Genomic DNA, 24000 nt, shown 5'->3' with positions numbered 1-24000 from the left:
GTGTACCCTGATTTTTAAGTACGTTATTCTTAAGGTAAAATGAATTGTTATGGGGCTTGAAAATAAATAATTATTAAACTAATGTCTTTGGCATCCAAAATCCCCAAATAGTCTAAAACCGCAAAATAAATCTAAGGAATACCCCTCACATTCCGCAGGTGCAGCCACGAAACCGATAACCCGAGGAACACTGGAATCGGAATGGACAAGTGGATGGTGTTCCCAAGTGTGTTTGTTTTATGTTGGCAGTTCCGTAATTATTATTATTACTATTATTTATTGCAACGAAGTTTAGTTTTTAACACCTTAATGTATAGTTTCGCCCAGCGCGTAGCGATGGAGTGATATGTATATGAACGAACATATATGTGCGCGTACCTAATCGCTAAGATAATTCTATGTAGTTTGTCATTTGTATACAATAAGTGCCTTTTATATGTTAACGACGATGTCAGCCAGCAGCAATACAAACAGCCTGATCGAGAAGGAGATTGACGACGAGGACATGTTGTCGCCGATCAAGTCTAACAATCTGGTGGTGCGGGTCAACCAGGACACGGACGACAATCTGCAGGCGCTGTTCGACTCCGTCCTGAATCCCGGAGACGCCAAGCGCCCGCTCCAGGTGCCCCTGCGCATGCGGAAGCTGCCCAACTCCTTCTTTACGCCCCCGGCGCCCTCGCACTCGCGAGCTAATAGCGCCGACTCCACCTACGACGCGGGCTCCCAGTCGAACATCAGTGGCAAGGCCGTCCAGCAAACAGGAGGTCCCGATGGTCAGTCGCCCATCGCCGCCATCCCCCAGCTCCAGATCCAGCCGTCAGCGCAGCACAGTCGCCTGGCGATACATCACTCCCGTGCCCGCAGCAGCCCTGCTTCGCTGCAGCAAAACTACAATGTGCGCGCCGCCCGGAGCGACGCTGCCAACAATCCGAACGCCAATCCGAGCAGCCAACAGCCGACCGCTGGGCCCACTTTCCCAGAGAACAGTGCCCAAGAGTTCCCAAGCGGCGCCCCGGCCAGCTCTATTGATCTGGACGCCATGAACACCTGCATGTCGCAAGACATGCCCATGTCTATGCAAACAGTGCACAAGAAGCAGCGCTCCTACGACGTGATAAGCCCCATTCAGTTGCAGCGTCAACTGGGCGCCTTGCCACCGGGTTGGGAGCAGGCCAAGACCAACGATGGCCAGATCTATTACTTGAAGTGAGTATCCATTGAATTTAAACCTGTTGGTCGTAGCCTCATCAATGTGAAATGGTTTTAAATCTTAAATTAGGTTGGGTTAATACTTTAAAATTTTAGGTATAATAACCACATTAACAATTTAAACAAAAAATATCTTACTTCCAGCCATACTACAAAATCTACGCAGTGGGAGGATCCAAGAATTCAGTTTCGCCAACAACAGCAAATCTTAATGGCTGAGCGAATAAAGCAAAATGGTAGGTCGCATTTGTTACTTCAAGCTTAAAGATAAGTAAATCGTTAACTGCCTATGGCTACGTTTCATTGTTAACCCATTAAACACATTCGTTGGAGAACTAATCAATGCTCTAGGTTAGGCAGGGACAAAATAGGATCTAACTCATTTCATTTAAGGCATGAACAGCATAAGAACAAATCTTAGGGATTTCATTTTGTGTAGTGGAATGTAGTTCCACACGTTTGCGATTGGGTTGGAGTGTAATCATTTTGGCATTCGGGAAGTGGAGGTTAATATAGATTAAAATTTTCTGAAATTGATTTTTTAATGCGCTGCATGCTGTTCGCTAGTGCCCCTCAAACATCACCCGCTTACACTGCAGCATTACGTTTTAGACCTATTTTAATTTGCTTTTAATTTACTTTGGTTTGTAATTCATTGTTTTTGTTCGATAGATGTTTTGCAAACTACAAAACAAACTACCACATCGACCATTGCTAACAATTTGGGTCCACTGCCGGATGGTTGGGAGCAGGCAGTTACCGAGTCCGGAGATCTTTACTTTATAAATCACATTGATCGAACGACTTCATGGAATGACCCCAGAATGCGTAAGTCTCGTTCCAACACCCCAACTAGCGTAAGACAACGAGACACATAGATATCATAGAGATATCGCTAGATAACACTTGAATGCGCAGTGGGCGGGGGGCGGATCACGTAATTCCCATGGCATCTCTGCTTTCACTAGAGTACTGATCTTGAGATAGAGGCTGAACATTCCTTATCTTTCTCATGCCTTTATTAACATCTCTATTAAAATATATCTTTGCAGAATCTGGGCTTAGCGTACTCGACTGCCCAGATAACTTAGTGTCTTCCCTTCAGGTGAGCATTCAAATAGCCACATTTTGATTGCCGAGTTCCACCACTCTACTATTTTCAGATTGAGGATAATCTTTGCAGTAACTTGTTTAATGACGCACAGGCCATTGTAAATCCGCCGTCTTCCCATAAACCTGACGATTTGGAATGGTATAAAATTAATTAATTCAAATGTATACATCTGTATTAGACCTAAAAGTTTTATATTTTGTATTATTCTAAATTAAATATTTTTCAAATTTTATAGTACTTTTTTACATACATAATTTTGTGAGTACGTTCATCATTGCGGGGGTTTATGTGTTGGTCGATTGCTCCGCGTCTACATATATGTAAGTATTTAAAATAAGCGAGGCTTATTAAGGTGAATAAGTCTGCATGGCTAAGTATTTCAGATGACTCTCGATCAGCAAAGAGATTTCAAGTGGTATGAAGGTGTGGTCAGTGCCGATGACTCATGTAAATATATGCACACCCCTCGGCTTTGGTAAAGTGCGGGTAAAAAAAACACAGAATACTTCTGTAATAAAGACGTAAAACCATCAACCTTGGTTGAAAAAATAATTCCTGGTGGCTCTCATTCTCGACTTTAGCTAAAACTACGTATTTACACTAACTTTTGCAGTAGCCCTTTTCAAAGAATATTAAATTTTTTTTTGGTTTTGGTTTTTTAACATTGAAAAATATACACTAAACTAAGGATGATAAAAAATTTAAGGTCACCAAGGTGTGCTTTTCTTTTAATACTGGTCTATAAATCATTACTCTTACGTTCTTCCAATTCTCCTTGGATCAGTGTTTCCCAAACTTGTCGGGACCGCAACACACTTACAAAAAAATTGCACAATCTATATGAAAATTAGTACCCACCAAAAATCTACCCGCGATCCACCAGTGGGTCGCGACCCACACTTTGGGAAATACTGCCTTAGATGTTTTTATTTTTTAACATTTAAAGCAAACTAATCTCGGCTTCAAGCTCGATTTTTTTTTACCGCCGTCTTAAAAGACATTATAGAGTGTACGTGTCTGTGAATCACTCTCATTAAACAAAAATTCGTTCTAACTTAACAAAATCATGAGTCTTCCCAGCGATTAAAAAGATGCGCATATTTTCGTTATCTATTAAATATTAGTAATTTTATTTTTTAACTATAATAATCTTACAATTTTACAAAATTTCTATAAAAGCGTACAACAACAGTAATTTTTTTTTTGCCGGTTTTCTTGCGTCAAATTCATCTCTCGAACGATGGTGGCGAATACTTCGTTAACGTTTATCCGATCCTTTGCTGATGCTTCGATAAATGGACAATCCCACAGTTGTGCCAATGCATTACCTTTATGGACAAAGCATTAAAAAGAAAGCTCATTAGTACACCTGTTTGAAATTCTTAAAGGAACAATTTATAATTGTCTGCCAAAGCTGATTAAACCTTTGGACTTTCAAAAAAAGGTCCTTACCTTCAGCGGTGGATACCTCTCTTTGGCAATCTAAATCGAATTTGTTCGCGACTAGTAGGATGGGTGCTGGCTGACTTCCTTTAACTCGAGTGATCACATTTTTCATACTAGATATATCCTAAAGAACAAAGCAGACATATTAATGAGCATTGTTAAATAAACTTGATTAAAGAAAAAATTGTAATGAAAAACACACAATGACCATAAATGAAAACCGTGTCATACCTGAAATGTTTGATGGTTCGTAAGTGAATACATTACAATAAAACCATGACCATTTTTGATATAGAGATCTCTCATTGATGCAAATTGCTCTGTTCCCGCGGTATCCAATATTTCCAAAACGCATGGAGAACTGTCCACCTGCAAAGAAAGGGTTTCATTTATTAGTAGAATTGAATTGGGTCGATGAACTTGTCTGCTTAGATACTTGGTTAGATAAATATTTACTTGACTTGGGACGGATATCCCTAAATAGTTATTTGCTTTTCGAAGGGTTTGTCAATAGATTTAATTTTTTCGTAAGTAAGGCTGCAGTATTAGGGGATGTGCAAGTGCTTTCAGTACAATGGGGTAGTATACATATATACAACTGTGGGCATGTGCAAATGCGGAAGAAATGCTTGCTCTTTGTCTTTTAACATCATTAGATATATTTTGTGTTTGCCGAAGGCGGCTTTTATGCGCTTGCATCTGGTTTTGAGAACGAAAAGCTCGTTTCGGAGATTCATGAAATATTGGATATCCAACGAACTTACGCTTGTGATAGTGTGAATGCATGTGACACTTTGTGTTTTTTACACTGGGCTGTTGACTTGGATTAAATCGTTTCTTATATTTATTCCAAAAGATTTATAAGGGCCCCAGGATTCAAAAATACATATGAAATATTACCATTTCTTGACTCTATGGAAGGCATTCAACCATATTTTGAGTAAACACGAAATAGAAACAATCAACGCACACTGTAATATGGCAACCGAACAAGTCTAGAAGGCATAATTAAACAAGAGTTGCAGTCTTATGATTGAAAAGTTAAGGGGACAGTGCAGGTTAGCCTTCCGCTTAATATTTAATTTACCCCGCAAGAAACTACGCCTATGAATCATTTCGGAATTGGCATGGCCATTAATCCTTACACCAACACCCACGCCTATGCTCAAATATGCATATTTGCATTGCATATACACTAGTGAATTCATGAATTACATACTTTATGTGGGCTTGTAACGTCCTCTTGTGTACATAAGCACACATACACGATCACATTTCGCACCTACAAGAACTACTATGCATACATATATATATAATTAATCGCCCATTATATGTATCTACATATATATGCATACATATGCCCGTATGTGCCTGTAAGCACAGACGTTTATATGTATGTGCGCGATTACGCTTAGTACATACATATATATGTATGTAGGTCTGAGCGTGTGTGCTGCGTTTGGGTTTGTAAATTGATTATGCCTGCCGATATCATCATATCATATGAACAAACGGTTTACGTACCTCAATTTCCTTGCGGTAGAAGTCCTCAATTGTCGGATCATACTTTTCAATAAAGCATCCCGAGACGAATTGCACCGTGAGGGCCGATTTACCAACTCCTCCAGACCCGAGCACAACAACTTTAAATTCGCGCATTGTTAAATAAGTTTTTCTGTTATTCGATGCGTACAATATAGTTGCAAATGTGTGTTCTGTACGTATTTATATTTAACACTATTTGTGTATATGTATTTCAACTTAAAACCGTTTACAAAGCAAAATATTATGTATGGATTAACATTGCGTTTTAATGCCCGTAATGCACAAATTCGTCTGCAAGACTGCGGTCTACTGGTTCATCGTCCTCAGCATGAATTGTTTTTCATTTCTCCTAAACACATATTATATTGTAAAATATAATAATCAAATGATAATTGATAAATGATGACACTGACACTTATGGAAAATGGAACGATGCATATGTATAGAGGAAATGAAATAATGGTTTTAGAACAAAAATGTTAGGGGCAGATACACACGACAATTGTTTCAGTCATCGATAGGCATGATATCGGACTTTCGGGATAAAACAAAATTTACATAAAAGAAAATAAATGTATTTATAATATATTCATATATATATATATATTATTTATATATATAATCTAATATAAAATTACAAGTTTTATATCATACCATTTACCTGTTTTGCACAAGTTTAAGTTCTTTGCTTCAAAACCCAAAAACTTTAAATTGACAAAAATTATACTATCATTATATGTAACTTAACATTCTTCACACCTACATTATATTTTTTTATATTTAGTCTAACTAAATTATTCATATATTTTATAACTTAACTTTCTAAAAATAAAGTTTGAAATTAAAAACTTTTAATTATTTGGAAATGACAGCCGCCTCATGATTAAAATTCGTGTTTAGTGTTTTCCGAAAAAGTATCTATGGTTTTAAGTTTATGTTTTTTCTAGAAAGAAAGCTTTAAATTTTTTGGAAAAACTTTTGTTTTTGCAGTCCAATCAGCTGATTTCTGATTTCGATGGGAACGCGTCAACTTTCTTAAGCTAGCAATAATATTTTTTGCTATTACATTTTTGTATTAGAATAGAATTTTCGGCAAAAAAATTTTAGTTGTTTTATTTATTAATGAACTTATTAAGCTTAACATATATTTGTTTCTATTAACTTTTCAGTCGTTCCTAATCTAACGAGTTTTTCAACTTGTTAACTTATCGAGGTATGCCCATCACCAACGTTTCTTTCTTTCCGGTGTGGCTCGTTGAATAGATCGGACGAAATGGTAAGAAATCTAAATGTTTGTTTGAGATCATAAGAAATTTTTTTATTTTCACGGTACTAAATAGTTCTTATTGGTTTTCTTTACTAGGCTGCACATAAGTCGTTCAGAATAAAGCAAAAGCTGGCTAAGAAGCTGAAGCAGAACAGGTCCGTTCCCCAATGGGTTCGTCTACGTACTGGCAACACAATTCGGTAAGTAAACTTCGACTTCAATTTTGAGCTACATTTATAGGAAGATGGTAGAAGTTTTGTTTTTAATATGGTCAAAAGAGTGTAAAAGTTCCGCATCATTATTTATACAAGATCAAGATATATGTTGCGTTCTGTGCACCGGCATTTTTGTCAAAACAAATTTTGGTGTCTTAATAAAGTAATGCCAAATAACTGTTGGATACGAATAAATTACAATTAAATGCACAAAAATATAGTTAAAAAATTATCTGGCGCCAATGTCATTTCATTATTTTTTCTTCTCGTTTCAGCTACAACGCTAAGCGCCGTCACTGGAGGCGTACCAAGTTGAAGTTGTAAGCTGTTGATTCCAGAAGCTCCACAATTTATTGGAATGCTAAAGATTCTTGAAAAGATATGAAATAAATTCGATTTTCGGATTAAAACAGTTGTGTTTATTCTCGCGGCACGATTTTAGTTTCCGGGGCGATTTTAGGACATATTTTGGGTAATATTGAAAAATTTGTTTTTATAAAAATAAAGTGACCGTCTTCGGCCAAAGTACCGCGAATATTGCAAGTTCCTCAAAAAATATGTGCAATAAGTAATTTCGCCCGCACTATGAAAAAATGTTCTTAAAATTAAATCGCCCCGAAAACTAAAATCTCCCCATTCTCGCAATACGGTTGGTTGGGGATATACGTCTGAAATTCTTTCAATCACAGAAAGTAGGATTATTGGGAAGTGCTTCCAAAGTATCATCCATTAAAACCTGCAGGCGCTTAAATAGAGTTCCTTACGCATTTTCATTATTGAACTAGCTAATCAATGAATGCAGTTGAAACAAAATCTACTCCGATATATTCTAGTCTGGTTACTTTCAGTAAAATTACAATTTCCAGTTTTCGCTTGATAACTGGTCTACTTTTTCTTATCTGAAAGCACACTGGCGGCAAAAATTCGGTTCAAAGTAAAATGCTTTCCGATAGGGTCAATTATTACAGACTGTAACGCGTACAATTTATTAATTCTTGATTAAAAACTGTTTATTCTGCGGGAACTTCAATGGAGCCCTCGTTCAGCTCGTCAATAACATCGTGAGGGTGCTTTCCGTCAACGGTGCAGCCGACGCTCTGGGCGGTACCCAAAACTTCCTTGCAGGTTCCCTTCAGCTCACGGGCCATGGACCTGGGCCTCATTACTCGGGCGATAGCCAGGATATCATCGAAGGTGATGTTTCCACTGTGCTTGACTGAAAAAATAAAGTAAAAATGGTTGTTAGTCGTTTGGTAAACAGTTTGGAGATCCGGGTTTTTAGTGCATTGCTTAGGCCCTCATGAAAGCTTTTTATTATACGAACAATGCAGTTTTAATCCCAGAAAATCGTGAAACACTCACTGTTCTTCTGCTTCTTGCGGTCACGTGGAGGTTCCTTCAGAGCCTTGATGATCAAAGAGGCAGCGGAGGGAACCACGGAGATGGCAGCCTGTCGGTTCTGGATGGTTAGGCAGACGGTGATCTTCAGACCCTTCCAGTCGGAGGTAGCCTTGGCAATGTCATCACCAATTTTTTTAGGCGACTACGGAACAATTTTTCATTAACACAAGTGGGCAGGTAAACAAACCGGGTTCCATGCTTACCAGACCAAGGGGACCGATCTTAGGGGCCAGGGATGATGTGGCTCCCACTTCTCCGCCCACGCAACGCAGGTACACTGTAATTTTTAGTATAATAAGTTAGTATGTTGTTAAAACGCTTCTGTTGATTTAGAAGTCAGGCTCTTCCTATCAACATTTGAAAACTCACCCAATTTAACTTCCGTGGGGTCGAATTTGGGAGGCATGGTGGTATCTTGGCTTGAACAGTCGCTGCAATGTAAAGATTACGTTATTATTTCCCGATTTTTTTAAAGACATTTTAGGCTCTGTACTTTACCGCAAAAAGACACACAGAAAAAGAAAGAAGAAGATTATCGATTTCCGGCAGGAATGTGTGCAGGGTACGTATCGCTAAGAGCTATCGGAACGAAAAGGGTCTTAAATGAAACGTGGAATTGAAACATGTTTTTATATGTCCTCATTTAATAGGAAAATTTTAAAAATATAATTAATATATAAATATTATATATTAAATAAATTGTATATAATATTTATATATTATGTAAATTAACTTCCCGCCATTTTTAATACCTTAAGTGGTAAATTATTATATATTATAAATAGATATATATGTATGTATACATATATTCGGAGTGATTACGGTTTTAAGTAGACGAGAAGTTAACTTAACTTTTGTTAAAGTGCTTTTCACAAGAACGCCAGTAATAAAATTTATTGAAATTTTTTTTTACCAACCCAATACTTTTTTGATAGATAACTTTAGCATATATCGATGGTATGACGTTTAGTCTGAGTAAAAACTATCGTTTGATTTAATTTGAATAAACGAATATTTGACTCTGTTGTAGCCATTCTCCTATTTTTAGCCATTCCAAAACAGTTTATAAAAATTGCCTTTTTTTTTATCGATCAATAAAATGAAGATTGACCTGCCTCAACAACACATACAAGACAAAATGGATGTATGTATGTACAAAGAAAAATTTATTCTTCTGGACCAAATGATGAACCAACGGAAATATTTTTAAATACAATTTTTTGATTAAAACACAGTAGCATCACCCCATTTAGTTCCCGCCCTGTTTACTGATAGCTTGATAAGTGACGCCACTTATTGATGCGCCAATCAAGCCTTTTGTTTACTATCCCGTGAGTAACGCCAGTTCCATCTTTACCAGGCGTCTGTACCAAATAAAACAACGAATCGAATTTTACGGATGACGTTTAGGTAAAAAATTTTATTGGCAAACGTGTATCTTGTTACTTAGTTATTCAAACATGGATGCTTTGAGTTTCTGTTATATTTATTACAATCGTTAGAACCAGATTTAAGATGTAGAGCCAACTAGCCTATAACAGCATCTTTGAATAAATTTGTTTCAGATGTAAATGCAACAGAAATTTACAGCGACACATTTTGCTTATTTGTCCAGAGCAGTATTGTTCTTAATTGCGATAACACACTCTTCTCCGCACGCCTTGAGAACGGTGCACTGTGAAGATAAACAAATGGATACAATCAATAAAGATAAATAATAATAATAATCCGGCACTCAAAATTGATCGAGGAAGCTCACCAGTAAGTCCTTGCCATTATCAAAGTCTGAACGTAATTGATCGCCCAACTCGCCTTCCGGAACCTTCAAGTCTTCACGCAAATCTCCGCCTTCAGTCATCAATGTAAGGAAGCCATCATCACTTATAGCGATCAGCTGAAGATCTTCCCTTTTCACATGGGGCACATCCATGTTATGAGTAGATGGGCAAATATCCTCATATCTGCAAAGTTCGTGAACAAAGAAATGTTTAGTAAGGGATGAATGCCTAGAGAAAATATGTGGATTTGATTTTTCGTAAGACATCTTGCATAAAGCCTTAGGGAGACTCCAAGTTTCCACCACAAGTTCATTGATAATATTAGTCCGTGATAAGATTATTTTCTTATAAATTTTTTTGATAATAATAATGAGCCCACGATGCTTTCTTAGTACTGCAGCCACAGAATACTCACTTCTTGTTGGAGAAAATGTCAATGCCGACCATATGAACCTTGGCGTGTCCGTGTTTTCCAGTCTTCGAAGTAGACATCTCGACAATCTTGCATGGCCGGGACTTTAGCATGACGAATCCGTTTTTGCGCAATGCCGAACATTGCATGGGATAGGTGGACGATGCGCCGGAATCCACTGCATCGAATTGATCCAAGTCCAAATCAGCCATTTCTGTCACCACATAATAAATTGATTTGATTAGATATTTGGTAATTAATTGCAAATTAATTGAAGTCACAATAAGAAATGTAAGAGTACATTATATACATCGGCGTTCTATGGTGTACATACAGACAGATTCGCACATATGTAAATACGAATGTGTGCAAGCCGAAAAAAATGCACACATGTATAAACGTCGGTGCCTATACGTATGTATTCAAAATGTCGTATGCCAAATGCACACCCAAACACTTTAATGATCAAACATTTAAATTGGCAAAGTCATCTAGACGTCGGCACTTGAAAGTTGTGTACTGCAGATTTGTGTGTATGTAAATACTTTCTTTCGCACATATTTGAAGGAGCCCAGCGGCCGGAGATTAATTCTCTTGCTCCGACTATGTTTCCACTGTTTGGTCAAGCCCAAAGTGCAAACACACATTTCCGGTGTTTTTCGGATTAATTTGCAAATTTTTTGTCCGCAAAATAGCAAATTACTAACCTACTTGCGAAGTTCAGTGACTGTTCCAACCGAAGATGTAAAATGAAAGAACCCTGCTATCGAATCAAACCCACGTTTTGTTTCCGGTCAATAATAAAATAGAGGCAGGAATGCATCTTAGCACTCTGAAATTTCAGCGCAATCAAGTCGTTTAATTTTGAAACTGTGGAATTGAAACATTAAAATAGGGGAAAGTTCTAGCTAAGCAATATGTAGCTTGTCAACTCAGTTTAAAATCACGATATCAATAAATAAAGTTATTTGTTTTTCTTTGTTTTTAATAATTCCCACAATGGTATTTATTATTGGCAAAATAATTTTAGAGCCACTTTAGCTTTAAGCAGTCACTCTCTTATTGCTGCAAAGTACCTAGGTGGCAAAACGTTTACAAAAAAGACAAAGTTTATTGGTGCTTCCAAATATGTTTTTAATGTATAAATAATATTTTTTTAGTTTTTAGTTAATTTACAAGATTTATAAGCATTTCTTCAAAACTTTGGTATTTATTGTTGATTTACTTTTTTAAAATATACTTCAATGGGCAGAGTCGGTATAAAATTATCGTTATCCAAATGTTTAATTTTTCTGGCGCTGTGCTGTTTCCGGTTTACTTTTGTTAATGGCTGTCTAATTTTTACATTGCCACTGGAAATAGTCATAATGGCGGATTCTGTGACTAAGGCGGATTTTTCCTCCGGTACTCCATCGGAGCGAGATTTTGCAATAGTGTGACTGAATACGTTCGTTGAATTTCGAACGGCTAACTTTTCATCGACAATTGCTGTTTTTCGCGAGGTGGCTGTTGTTCGGCGCCTGAACTTGTTGATCGAGGTGCTAGCAATTGTTGTGTTTTTCACTGGTTCTGGCGCTGCAGTGGTATTCAAGTACTTGCGTCTTTGATAAATTCTTTTTGATTTTTTTTGCTCTATTTTGGCATTGGAATTTGGTAAGTTAATTGATACTTGGATCGGAACCTTTTTAGTTGAAGCTGAAACCCGGAGTTTTCTTAGTTTTCGGTTGATATTTGTTCGTCTGGTTACGGGGGTTGAAGTGGTCGTAGAATCGGGCATTGTGGTGTTATCGAAAACAGCTGATGTGGTTAGATTTTGAATGATTCTAGGGGTTTCCTTTGTGGTAACGAGATTTTTCAAATGAAGCTTTAACAGTTTCAATTTTGTTTCAATATTTGAAGAATAGTTTTTAGTAGCCTTAATGGATTTTAGTCTATGTTTGAAAGACTCTTTTGTAACATTCGCTGGGGGATAGGTAATTTTTACAGGTTCCGACGTGGTCCAGGTTGGGGGGTTCTTAAAAGCAGACGGTTCTGTTGTCGTTGTGATTGTGGTAAAGGTGGTTGGACTGAACCAACTTGGTCTGGTGCTATAATTCTTATCCAAAAAAGTTGTTCTTGTTGGTGTTACAGCTTCTACGGTTGTTGAAGTGGTGGTTGGGATTGGCTCTGTGGTGCGCTGAAATCTCTCCGTAAAAGTCTCTTGGGGAATTTCTGTAGTAAATACTTGGTGACTGGGTAGAAATGTGTGTTGATCTTTGGTGTCAGGCTTATGGAACTTGGATGAAGAATGGGGTAAAATTACATCGTCAAGTGTAAAGTAGGTATGAGCAACATAATTAAAATAGGGCATTGTAGTTGTTGTAGTGACTGGTAATTCTATAGTGTGCGAGCTATATTGGTCTTTTGGAATATCTTGCAAAGTGTTTTTAAAACAGTTTTCCGAAACACTACCAGCTGTATAGATTTGATCTGGACACTTTTTCCAATTTTCATTGGAAAAGTTGGATGGATTCCAGCGTTCTGAATTTGACAGTGTTTTAGCCGTTAGCGGTATGAAGGCGTTAACGGGGGGGAAATTAAAATCCACAGGAGGGCTTACTGGAGCTGTACTATATTCGATGACATTAACTGGCGCTGCAACGTAATCCACTGTGGTAGCAGGCGTTGATGTTACTTTAAATCCGTGAACATTATTCAAGTCTCTAAAGACGCTTCTGGAAAATTGGATTAATTAAGCACATAAAGTACCACTCATATATAAAGTGTATACCTCTTTGAATTGGCATAGGCCTCGTGATATTGAGCGGGTGAAGGCATATATCTTGGCAGCATATGCATGCTGCGCATATAGTTTTTCAGTCTCATTTTTCCTACTAAAATTGGTGTCCTGGTGTTATACCAATAAAACTTTCGCATAGCGCTTGGATGTTGTCGATATAAGACAATCGATGGATGATCTACAGACCACATCTAAAAGTTTATTGAAGGGACTCGCTATCGCTTTTTTTGTAAAGATATTTCTTAATATTTACCTGTCGTTTTGATCTCATGAACGTGGAAGATGCCTTAATATTAAGCAATATGTAAAACAACCCTAAAGGAGTTTAAAAAGTTTAGATTGTGTTTGTGTTACACTTAATTGCCTCACCTATTGTCATATAAATGACAACAATTCTGGGTTTCACTTTCCCCAACATAATATTTGAATACTTTTTACAGCAGACAACCAACGACTACTAACATTCGTTTTTCTTCAAAATTATTGGATACTTGGATCGAAATTCATTTTCGATGCACCTTCAGACTAAGCAGAAACTGTAAATCATTCACACGCAAAGATGGTTTGAGATAAAATGTTTCCCGAGAAAACCTAAGTATGTTATATGATAACAATAAATCTTTAAGCTTCATTAGCTTTTAAATTTACCTCTGTGAGTAAGCAAAATGTTCTTAAACAGTAACATAGTCTTCTGTTATTTCAACTAAAGTTGCCCTGTGAATGATTGTTAATAAAGTAGTCTTCAGATGCTGTATCTAAACCATAGCGTGTGTGCTATGGAGCATAGAAATCAACGCTTGGACAAGCTCATCTTGCTGTTATAATTGTTGCATCTGTGCAGCCGTATGGTTAAACACACTTTCAAGAGGTACGTTTACTTCCCAAAAAAATACAGCCATTCGGTTTGGACCTGGTAGATACTCATTAAGGCAGTAGTCTGCTTTACAGACTTAAAAAAATCGATTTTTTTTTTTTTCTTAAATCTATTCCAAAACTATCCAAGAATATGTGTTCAAAACTTTAGAGGCCAATTCGACATATTTTCGAAGCTAGATCAGTTTTAGTGGCCAAGCGTCGAGCAGGTTCGTATGCTCGGGCAGACTTTACAGCCCGTTTTCTCGAGTTTTTATTTTCACAAGTCTTGGAAAACGGTGCCGGCCATAGTAAAAAAAATATATGTCCGATCGAAAAAAACCAAAGTGATCTAGCTTCATTATTGAATTATCTTCTATTTGAACTAAAAAAAATGGATAAAAGTACTATTTAAATTACTTGTTTACAAAAATTACAAAAAAGTGAATTTTTTTTCAAACTTAGAAAAAATTTGGAATTTCGTAATTTCTTCGGACTTTTTTAGTTCATATAGAAAAGGAACTTATAAAAAGTAAAAAAAATTTGGTTCCACTGTTTCAGATGCATCGGACGAACTCTATCACCGGCACCGATTAACAAGTGCACACTCTAGCCGCCCCAGAAAAATCGTTACAACTTCCGCTAATTTCAATTATTTGCAATAATAAAAATTGTTTTTTAAAGTTTAAATATAATATTATATCGTCTCAAAATTTCGTTCACCGCAATCATTTCCTTCCCTTTCAAAAAAATTGTTGAAAAAACGCTCTTTTTTCGGTTCCTTAAGCAGACCACTGCCTTAATGGATTTAAGCCTTAACTCCAAAATCATTTCAATTTAGAAATAGTTTATGTGAAGGAACTATAAAAGGCTATATTATGGGCGAGTCCTTGTTTAGAGCTTGTAAAAATAGTCATACATATTTTGTAGTTCTGTTTTGCAGTTTCTTTGAAATGCTTTTCTGCAACTGACCTTAAGTTATTAACAAAGACCAGAGTAAGCTAGTTACTTATCCTTATGCCTTTTTAAGGTCCAAGAAATAATTGTGGGGCCAATGGATTCTCAATTTTTTTTACTAGTAAGTCGCTAATAATATATATGTATACTCTATGCACTTTAGAAGCAATCTTCCTTTCTTGTTTAAAAATGTAGTTCTCTTTTATACTTTGATGGGCCTTGTACATGCTTTCTCAAATCAATAAAATCTACAAGAAAAACCAATTTGGCGGTTATATTTAAGTGTGCTTATTGTTGACTTGTTTCGTCCTTGTTTCTTGTGAGCGAGCCACTGAAACTTTGCATGCATTTTTAAATACAAAAAAATAAGGGATTGGAACCCAAAATTGCGTGCCAGTTTGCGACATATGTATGTATAATATATATTAAATGATTTTCTATGCACATGCACATCTAACAACAGAATACTGTGAAATTGATTCAGCCAATACGAAGCGAAATGTCGGGAAACACAGTCAAGGTTTTTATACGATCAATATCATATCTTCTTCAAAATAAAAAGTAAGAATTTTTGGTTCAATTTTGAGTGTATTAGTCGTGGACAAATTCAATAATGATATTTTCTTATCATTGCAGACTATTTTATATACCTGTGCTCATCGTTTCGGGATGGAGCATGGTTACAATTTTCATTCTTCTTAAGAATAGATATGAAACCGATTCCACTAGCTTAGGAGTCTCTACCTCTTATAGTCGGTGGACAAACACCTTTCCATCGATTGCAATATGTTTGTCAAAAAGCCGGACAAATGCAGAATTTTCAAGTGCGGTCGAAAAACGTTTTCCTGGAGAAAAAATAAACTTCGTCTATTTAAGAACTTTATACGACTACCTTTTTATAAACCCAAACAACTTGTATATGAAATCCGATCATTGCAAGAATCTAAATTCCAGTTGCGGAGTTGACATTTTAGGAATGAGAAAGGAGGTAAAATGTTCATTTTTATTCTTAAACTAATATACTAGTACCTTTTGGTGGTAGTTATTTCCGACAAGCTGCACGAAGTTTTTTCAAGAAATTTACTTTGCTGAAAAATTGCTTCCGGACTGTGAACAAATATTCAAGTTTCATGAACTAGAAATGGGATATTGTTTTCTAGCAAATAACCTAATGGATTAGTAAGTCCGAACAACCATATATGTACTTTGCATATTACTTAGATACTAGTTGAATATTTTTTAGTGATAGTATTGAAAATATGCCCTTGCAATATTCTTCACTGGACGAACACCGAAATTTACGCGTTTCCCTGCGAAGTGGAATGGTGTTTAGCTACGAGGTGAGAGCTTCTAGATAATGACATTTTCGACGTTCAAAAATGTTTGTTGTTTTAGTTGTACGTTCACAGTCCAGAGGATCTGCCCTATTTCAATGCCGTGACGTATTCGATTTCCGCCGATCCTGTGATCCACAGCTTCAACGTAGAGGAGATTCATAATCACGAAGACGTCATTAAAGAGCCAGTTTCTCAACGGCTGTGTAAATTTCCCAGTGAAAGTACTATTAAAGGACTTCCCTATAGGTAAGTCTGCTTTGGAATGAATTGGAAGAAGTACGTTTTCTGGCAACATGATCTTACAGTTTTTCAACATGTATGTCCATTATTCGGAGTCAAATTGAGAAGGAACTCTGCAACTGCACTTTATTCAGTTATAAGGATTCAAGTAAGCCAGACAGTTCATCATGATCACCATATGCAACGCATTGCCTTTTAGGTTCTGAGGACTATTGTGGATTCAGGGAAATATCCTGCCTGGACTTCAGTGTGTGAATCGTCTCTTAATTACACGAGTGCAATAATATAATCATACTATTTTAGGCAAACTGGCCGAGAAGGTAAAGCACTATGTTGGGTCTAATATGGCTTGCCTGCCATCCTGCGTTGAGCAACAGATAAGCTTTGTTGGGTAAGCGAATGGCAAGCGTTTTGTTAAAATTGTAAAACCCAAAAGCTACAGGTCCCGAGAGGAAAAGAGTAACAGAACCAGCAGCGGCGCTCAAGTGGTGGAAATTCAAATAGCATCTCCCCCGACCGCTAGATATTACAGGACAGTGACCCAAACCAAGCTTGATTTGATAGGTAGGATTAATAAAATCTCTTATCAAGACTAACACTAAAACTACCTTAATATTAACAGTTGGCATTGGAAGTGTAATTGGACTCTTCTTCGGCGCATCCTTGTTAAACCTTTTGGAAGTGATCTCATTTTTTTTAAAAAAGCTTAAACAATTGCTTGTATGTTAGCCCCTTTAATGTTATAAACTCCCCAGCAGCAGCAGCATAAGGTTTTTGAACACCACAAAGCTATTAAATGAATTTTTTTTCAGCAATGCTAATTAAATGGTTTATTTCAAATTGTGCTGTTTGCGGTTAATTATTGTTCTCAAACAAATCTAAATGATAGTTTGCAATTTCGTTTTCTATAAAAATATTAAGGTCACGGGAGTTGTCATTCTTGACTTTGTGCACAGAAGTGTTGACATTTTGCTTCTTATACCGCAGTCCAACTCTAAAAATAAGATGTCATCCATTGCGTGTCAGGAAAACGCTATAATAACTTACATCCTTATAGAGGGTATGTCAGGAGAGCTTCTCATTTTATCGGATGACTTGGCCCTCAAAAAGCGATGCTTGATGTCAACTCCTCCGTGTTCGTCCTGAAAAGTGCGGAATCTTTAGACATTTTCGTTAAAACCATGGTGCTGCCTCTTACATCTCTCATATTGTACGTTATAACCAAGTTGTTTACGAAACTGTCCAGAAATTCAGGATACGAGTCCAGAACGTCCAGCAAGTCGTCCCTGTGTAGTTTGTGAATATCGCAATATGTCAGGGCTCTAACCACTGCATTGGACTTGCCTAGTGTTGGATATATGCATGGATTTTCGCCGAAAATGTCGTTCTTTCCTGTAGCGAAACAAAACCTTTTTTGCCACTGCAGCTATAGTTCAGATGGAATAAGTCTTACCTAAAACGATAATGTGATTGCCAGCTTTTTGAATTTCAATGGATCCCCTGGCTATGAAAAACAAGGAGGTAAGTACATCTCCTTTATGAACTAAGATGTCACCTGGCGGCGCATGGGTTGTTTTAAATTTAAGAGAGAACGCTCTGAAAATAAATACCATAAGAAATGGTTCAGTGGCTTTTTTCAAACTCACCTTAAGCAACCAGGACTGGCCTCCGAAAAAGCTGCGCAAGTTGTTAATAACTTTCTGTTTAAATGCAGGCAAATATCGGCTTGCAAACACTCGGGAAAACCTTTAAGCAACGAGCTCATATCGATTCCGTTCGTATCTTAAAGATCAATTGATTAACAACAAAAAGGAAAGTATATCATTAAGAATATTACAGGTCCATGCATGTTGAAAATATTCCTCCAGTCTCTGCCTAAGCGGGTTCGGAATCTAAGGGAAGTGCAAGAAGTTAGAGTCCAAAAAGTTTACAAAGTTTGGGGTCCTTGATACCTGGTGAAATCGAATGAATTCCCGAACGCGTAACATTTGTGTATGATATCTTGCAGTTCCCGAGTACAGTCTTTGTATTATTGCAGAGACGTTTCCGAAAATGCTTGCGTACATAAGAGCTGAAAAAGGTAAAATTTCTTCTGTAAAATATAATTTTAAAGAAAGTGTGAATTTCGCCTACATCCAACAAGCATTACGCAAATCGTAAATGCTTTTTCGGCATCAGTATTAGGTGCCACATTCCCAAAGCCAACGGAGGTGAGCGAGGTAAATGTGAAATACAAGGCGGTGATATATCGTGACTGTAAGAACATTATATTAGATTCAACCGCTTTTTTAAGTCAAAATAAAAAATTACTTTTATAGAGGGTCCACCAGTCCGGTTGTCAAAATAGGGTTCCTGGATATCGTAGGCCAGGGAATTCAGCCAACCGATGTTTTTCGACGCGATAGATTTTTCCGCATTTCCAATGGCATACCTTGAAATATATTTTTAGTTTTAGAAAGAGGGGACGCTATAGTCGAGTCCTAGACTATCAGATACCCGTTACTTAGAAAATTGGCAATAGGCGTTGCTACTTTTGAATCTCAATGTCCATACAGACATCAGAAGACAAACAGTCCAGATCGACTAGTCTGCTGAACCTGATCAAGATTTGATATACCTCGTGTATATAAGTTGTGAGTGCCTCCTTCGACCTGTAGCCAACTTTTCAACAAAAACAGTGTACTGTACTATACTTACCATATGCAGGCCAGCCAATGGGCAATTAAAATAAACGTTGCCATCAGTAGTATTAGAACTGCAGCTCCGTACTCCGAATAACGATCAATTTTTCGAGCCACACGGACCAGTCTTAAAAGTCGCGCTGTTTTCAAGAGTCCTATCAGGGTCGTGGTCTGGAATTGCGAACTCATGTTATTTACAGAAAAAAGAGAGGGGGAATACCTCACCTCATCGGTATCACTTCCAACTAAAAGCAAATCGAATGGAACAGCTGCAACTAGATCAATTAAGAACCAACCGCTTAAATAATGGACTGCTATACGTCCTGGATGGGAAACCTGTATTAATTGTATTTCTTTTTGGATTTGTTATTTCAAATTGATTGTTTTTACCACTTACCACTTCATCTTGTGCGTTGACAAAGGTAGTTCGAAAGTTAATTAATATATCGACAATGAAGGTAACATCCACTGAAAAAGATACTTTAATAACGAAATCATAAAAAGTAACTTTTCAGCATACCAATTAAATCAATTATTACAATAGGGTCAGAGTTTATGTATTTGTTATTTCGTCTTTGGTAATCCTGTTCCCCCAACAAAAAGGCAGCCACGTATGGGGTAAAAATGGCAGTGTACATCACCAGGATCAATATAACCCAATCCCAAACAGCTTTGAAGGGCGAATAGTGCAGCAAAGTCCACTTATGGTAGTAGTTATTCTGTAACTTTTGATCAAGTATATTTCCCCCCAGCGAAGTAATCTGTTGAAGAGAAAAGTTTTAACAAAGAATGTAGTTTATATGACGATTTATAATTTACCATGTCGTTGGGGTCTTGCATGTTGGGTTCGCTCTTAGAGCCGAGAAGAGCTTCTTTGTCCAACATATCATCGAAGGAACTCCCCAAAACATTTTCTGTCGTTTTTTCGGTTTGTTTGTATTTTAAATTTTTAAACATACACTCGTAGGAATTTCCCTTGTGGGCTTGAAAAATGTCGTTGTTGTTTTTACGCGATGGATCGTATGAACAAAGCAAATCGCAATCCCTTCTGGCTAATGTCTGATAGTTTTTAATATACAGCTTTTTTTTATCACATTTAATGCATTTTTTCGAGGCTTTAATACTAGTGTGCTTTTTAGGTTGACTTGATTTAAGCTCGTTAGAGATATTGTTCTGCTCGATTTGATTTTCAACCTTACTGGACTTAACCTTTTTCAAACACTCTCTTTTGTTGGTGATTTTTAAAAGTATAGGCGAAAAGAAGCAGTCCCCTGAATACTTTGAATGCTTTTCCTTGGACTTTGACTTGGTCTTTAGTTCAATTATTTCCATATCATTAGTGGGATTAGTCCGAAGGAATTTGTGATAGACCAGAGTGCTATGATCTGTTACATTTTTGGGAAATCTCGACAAACTCTCCTTCTTGTCGTCAAACATACTGGCATTTATCAATATATCTGAAACAAAAACTTGTTTCTTTTCAATCTTATTGAGGTTGCACATAAGCGAGAAGAGTTCCCTCTCCACAAATTTATTGGATTTTGCAAGGCAATTTCGTTTAAATTCCTTTAAAGGCGGTTTTATAGCGGAATCGTGTACATTATTGTTAGACATGTACAGCTCGCATTGCTGCACTATTTTATCCAATTTTCGGATTTCGCTTAGTTCCACGCAAGACTTGTGGGACATTTTTAAATCTGCAAAACATAGGAACACAAAAGGTGCAAATTAAAAACAAACAAACGCGATGAAAGCTCTTTTGGCTGAATAAACAAAAACAAAAAAACAAAAGCAGCGCTAGGTCTGCAGTTTTCACATAATCAGAATTTTTATAATCCGAAATATCAAAATCTTACCTAATGCACATTTATTTTCTTTTTTGCAAATCAAACACGTATCACTTATACACTTAAATGTTAAGCGTTGTCAAGTAAATTTAAAAATAAACATTCAAATATTTAAAATTAAACTTGTCGTTAACCTTTGAACTTTGGATAAAAGAATTACTTTATACAGATATGATAAGATATGAAATATGCCATAACTTTATTATAAAACAAAGAACTTTGTAAAATATTATTTTTTTAAGTGCTTTCAAGCCTTATTTGCTTTTAGAAACTTGTGGGCATGCGTACTTAGTCACTTTTTAAAATTTACATACACCGTGATTTCTAAATCCTTCTTTTTTTACTGTTTTCCGTTCGGTCACACTATCTGTAAATGTAAACAATTGATTTTTCCTGCAAAACAATAGCTGACGAAAATGTCTGGAGTTGCTGCTAAAAAGATAGCCGAAGCGGAGGATTTGGTGAAGCAAGCGGAGAAGAGGTACTTAAAACGCATTTTACTTGGTATAATGATTTTTATATTAAACCAAAATGTCTTTTCAGCTTGAAATTGTCTATGTTAAAGTGGGTACCTGATTACGATAGCGCAGCGGATGAGTATTCCAAAGCTGGTGAGTTGGTTTGACTAATATTTCACGAATTTTATAACATTAAAAATGTACAAAAATAAGAAGGAAATATATCTTCTCCCAAAAGTGCCATTAAACGGATAAGATTTTTGGGTGATACATACATTTTCGTAAGCCTGGTGTACACATTTATGTAAGAAACAGTAGAGGTGTTAATAATCACAAAAAATAATGGCTCTGACCATTTTACACACTTTTAAATATTAGAAAATTAAATATGTTCAATCCCTTTAGCTACTGCATACCGAATAGCCAAGAGTTATGATAAAAGCAAGGATTGTTTTCTGAAGGCCATTGACTGTTACAAAAACAACAAGGCCTGGTTCCACGCAGCAAAATCATATGAGCAGGTGGGTTAAACGAATATAAAAGCTTTAACAAATACTTAAAAATATTTGTATGTTGTAGATTATTTTGCTGTCCAAGGATTCTGATAAGCTGCTCGAAGTTGAGGAATTCGCTAACAAGGCTGCAAGCTTATATCAACAGCATGGGTCTCCAGAAGCTGCTGCTTCAGCACTTGATAAGGCCGCAAAATTAACCGAGTCCAAGCATCCAGACATGGCATTGAGATTCTATCAACACGCTCTGGAAGTTATTATGGTGGGTGCTTTTGAGTTTTTTCCCTCGTTTTTATTTATTTTTGTTTATTACCGCTGTACTTAGATTGAGGATTCTGTCCGTCAAGCAGCTGAATACGCATCGAAAGTTTCAAGAATATTGGTGAAGCTACGAAGGTAAGCTTTCCTCATATCAAATCATCTTTAATTATAATTAACATCAACAATTTAATATCTAAGGTACGAGGAAGCCACAAACGCGCTCAAAAAAGAGATAAGCCTAAATCAGCAAACGGAATCTTATGGACAAATTGGGCGTTTAGTTGTGGCTTTGGTAATGGTACAGTTGGCACGCGGAGACTCCGTAGAAGCCGAAAAGACATTCAGAGAGTGGGGAAATTGTTGTGAGCCCGAGGAAGTATCCACATTGCAAACGCTATTGCAAGCTTTTGATGATGAAGACCCAGAGTTAGCTTCAAGAATGCTGGCATCACCATTTATCCGGCACATGGATGTTGAGTATGCAATTTTATCCAAGAACATTCCATTACCTCAAGGTATACAACTGGAGAAAAAGGCCAGTGATAATACTGGAATTGTAAGTACTATTTTTTTTGTAAACTCACTTGTAAGGTCTAACTTGTGTATATGTACATATTTGGTTTACACATTTACGCCTCATTCCACTATTTCGCAATTCAAGTTTTTAATTATCGATTGCACAGAGCGTTTTAAAATAAGAGCATTAATACTAATTTTTGATTTTCTTTATTAAGGAAACTCAAGATGCTGAAGACGAAGGAGGTTTATGCTAATTTTATTACAAATTTACGGTCTGCTTAATAGTCAAAACATGTTTGTTGTTAATAAAACCTCTTTTAATATATAATATGTCAAAAAATATTAATAAAATATCGTTGTACTAAATACCTTAAGAAATAAATATAAATACAAAAATAATCAAAACCTTTTTGTTCTATTGAGTTAGATTTTTTAATCAAGGTATTATATTCTTCTTAAGCATTATACATTAATATGTGGTATTTAAAAAATAATGTTAAAAAAAAATTGGCATTGTGTAGTTTTATTATTGAGTTTATTGTAAAGAATGCGAAATTAGGTAATTGTTTACAAGTGCGGTGCACGGTAAATACAGCTTAAAAAAATAAAGTAAAATATGGAAACGATGTGGTTTTTTCTAAAACTTCGAAATCCGTTGGCGGAGAGTGAAAATTTTGCACCGTTTTTTTGTTATTAACAATTAAAGATGCGATTTGTAGTACAAATGTGGATCTGAGTGACCGTATTTGCATGTGATGTGCCGATTATTGCAGTCGTCTGGTGGCGGATTATTGCAAATACGGTCACTCAGATCCACATTTGTACTACAAATCGCATCTTTAATTGTTAATAACAAAAAAACGGTGCAAAATTTTCACTCTCCGCCAACGGATTTCGAAGTTTTAGGAAAAACCACATCGTTTCCATATTTTACTTTATTTTTTTAAGCTGTATTTACCGTGCACCGCACTTGTAAACAATTACCCGAAATTATTAAGGGTAAATAAGACAGTAATTTAATTGAACGTAACGTTAATAAAACCATTACATACTGTTTTTCTTGAGCAAACTTTATAATTATTAAATTGAGAGCAATAAGATTTACCCGAAACTGTAAGTGTTCCCTTTCATCGTTCCAAACCAAGGGTTCACGCTAATGACGCGTCA

The 24000-nt window shown here is 36.5% G+C and overlaps 9 protein-coding genes across 12 annotated transcripts; 4 read left to right on the top strand and 5 right to left on the bottom strand.

Annotated features, from left to right (window-relative positions):
- Positions 1-167: 167 nt before the first annotated feature.
- LOC108090903 (transcriptional coactivator yorkie) lies at positions 168-2563 on the top strand. Its single transcript, XM_017189819.2, has 5 exons — positions 168-1209; positions 1357-1448; positions 1885-2040; positions 2265-2317; positions 2376-2563. Exons 1-5 carry the CDS (start codon positions 437-439, stop codon positions 2478-2480), a joined length of 1179 nt encoding a protein of 392 aa, XP_017045308.1. The 5' UTR covers positions 168-436; the 3' UTR covers positions 2481-2563.
- An 863-nt stretch (positions 2564-3426) lies between these two features.
- LOC108090987 (ras-related protein Rap-2c) lies at positions 3427-5776 on the bottom strand. The gene is made up of 4 exons (XM_017189943.2): positions 5297-5776; positions 4004-4141; positions 3779-3896; positions 3427-3654 (listed from the first exon to the last, which is right to left on the bottom strand). The coding sequence occupies exons 1-4, from the start codon at positions 5429-5431 to the stop codon at positions 3497-3499; spliced, it is 549 nt and encodes a 182-aa protein (XP_017045432.1). The 5' UTR covers positions 5432-5776; the 3' UTR covers positions 3427-3496.
- Positions 5777-6479: 703 nt separating this feature from the next.
- LOC108090974 (60S ribosomal protein L39) lies at positions 6480-7209 on the top strand. Its single transcript, XM_017189929.1, has 3 exons — positions 6480-6593; positions 6681-6784; positions 7075-7209. Exons 1-3 carry the CDS (start codon positions 6591-6593, stop codon positions 7121-7123), a joined length of 156 nt encoding a protein of 51 aa, XP_017045418.1. The 5' UTR covers positions 6480-6590; the 3' UTR covers positions 7124-7209.
- A 540-nt stretch (positions 7210-7749) lies between these two features.
- Positions 7750-8722, bottom strand: LOC108090973 (60S ribosomal protein L12). Its single transcript, XM_017189928.1, has 5 exons — positions 8699-8722; positions 8570-8631; positions 8404-8477; positions 8162-8342; positions 7750-8015 (listed from the first exon to the last, which is right to left on the bottom strand). Exons 2-5 carry the CDS (start codon positions 8604-8606, stop codon positions 7810-7812), a joined length of 498 nt encoding a protein of 165 aa, XP_017045417.1. The 5' UTR covers positions 8607-8631; positions 8699-8722; the 3' UTR covers positions 7750-7809.
- An 869-nt stretch (positions 8723-9591) lies between these two features.
- On the bottom strand, positions 9592-11206 carry LOC108090977 (eukaryotic translation initiation factor 5A). Of its 2 annotated transcripts, none has more exons than XM_017189931.1 (4): positions 11098-11206; positions 10394-10604; positions 9960-10161; positions 9592-9875 (listed from the first exon to the last, which is right to left on the bottom strand). In XM_017189931.1, exons 2-4 carry the CDS (start codon positions 10600-10602, stop codon positions 9804-9806), a joined length of 483 nt encoding a protein of 160 aa, XP_017045420.1. In that variant the 5' UTR covers positions 10603-10604; positions 11098-11206; the 3' UTR covers positions 9592-9803. The 2 variants fall into 2 exon arrangements, with proteins under 2 accessions (XP_017045420.1, XP_017045421.1); XM_017189932.1 differs by having other exon boundaries at positions 11102-11180.
- A 313-nt stretch (positions 11207-11519) lies between these two features.
- Positions 11520-14138, bottom strand: LOC108090663 (mucin-5AC). The gene is made up of 4 exons (XM_017189445.2): positions 13539-14138; positions 13423-13484; positions 13161-13360; positions 11520-13104 (listed from the first exon to the last, which is right to left on the bottom strand). Exons 1-4 carry the CDS (start codon positions 13585-13587, stop codon positions 11601-11603), a joined length of 1815 nt encoding a protein of 604 aa, XP_017044934.1. The 5' UTR covers positions 13588-14138; the 3' UTR covers positions 11520-11600.
- Positions 14139-15324: 1186 nt separating this feature from the next.
- On the top strand, positions 15325-17362 carry LOC108090991. 2 transcript variants are annotated; one of them, XM_017189948.1, is made up of 10 exons: positions 15325-15539; positions 15615-15966; positions 16021-16157; positions 16222-16318; positions 16374-16561; positions 16621-16703; positions 16755-16802; positions 16859-16946; positions 16998-17119; positions 17178-17362. In XM_017189948.1, the coding sequence occupies exons 1-10, from the start codon at positions 15478-15480 to the stop codon at positions 17282-17284; spliced, it is 1284 nt and encodes a 427-aa protein (XP_017045437.1). In that variant the 5' UTR covers positions 15325-15477; the 3' UTR covers positions 17285-17362. The 2 variants fall into 2 exon arrangements, 1 of the variants encoding a protein (XP_017045437.1); XR_001771365.1 differs by lacking the exon at positions 17178-17362 and having other exon boundaries at positions 16755-16804; positions 16998-17085.
- An 8-nt stretch (positions 17363-17370) lies between these two features.
- On the bottom strand, positions 17371-21122 carry LOC108090990 (potassium voltage-gated channel unc-103). Of its 2 annotated transcripts, XM_017189947.1 has the most exons (15): positions 21093-21122; positions 20056-20933; positions 19757-19997; positions 19634-19704; positions 19462-19572; positions 19253-19407; positions 18866-18986; positions 18689-18809; positions 18508-18626; positions 18393-18447; positions 18202-18337; positions 18009-18151; positions 17754-17947; positions 17603-17697; positions 17371-17549 (listed from the first exon to the last, which is right to left on the bottom strand). In XM_017189947.1, the coding sequence occupies exons 2-15, from the start codon at positions 20923-20925 to the stop codon at positions 17411-17413; spliced, it is 2571 nt and encodes an 856-aa protein (XP_017045436.1). In that variant the 5' UTR covers positions 20926-20933; positions 21093-21122; the 3' UTR covers positions 17371-17410. The 2 variants fall into 2 exon arrangements, with proteins under 2 accessions (XP_017045436.1, XP_043063996.1); XM_043208061.1 differs by having other exon boundaries at positions 19253-19572.
- A 313-nt stretch (positions 21123-21435) lies between these two features.
- LOC108090651 (gamma-soluble NSF attachment protein) lies at positions 21436-23221 on the top strand. The gene is made up of 7 exons (XM_017189429.1): positions 21436-21564; positions 21627-21694; positions 21947-22062; positions 22121-22315; positions 22379-22449; positions 22513-22870; positions 23049-23221. The coding sequence occupies exons 1-7, from the start codon at positions 21500-21502 to the stop codon at positions 23085-23087; spliced, it is 912 nt and encodes a 303-aa protein (XP_017044918.1). The 5' UTR covers positions 21436-21499; the 3' UTR covers positions 23088-23221.
- The last annotated feature ends 779 nt before the right edge of the window (positions 23222-24000 follow it).

This window comes from Drosophila ficusphila, unplaced genomic scaffold, assembly GCF_018152265.1.
Source record: "Drosophila ficusphila isolate 14025-0441.05 unplaced genomic scaffold, ASM1815226v1 contig_414, whole genome shotgun sequence".
Lineage (NCBI taxonomy): Eukaryota > Metazoa > Arthropoda > Insecta > Diptera > Drosophilidae > Drosophila > Drosophila ficusphila.
Note: the sequence above shows the minus strand (reverse complement) of the source record. Positions and strands in the feature narration are given on the sequence as shown.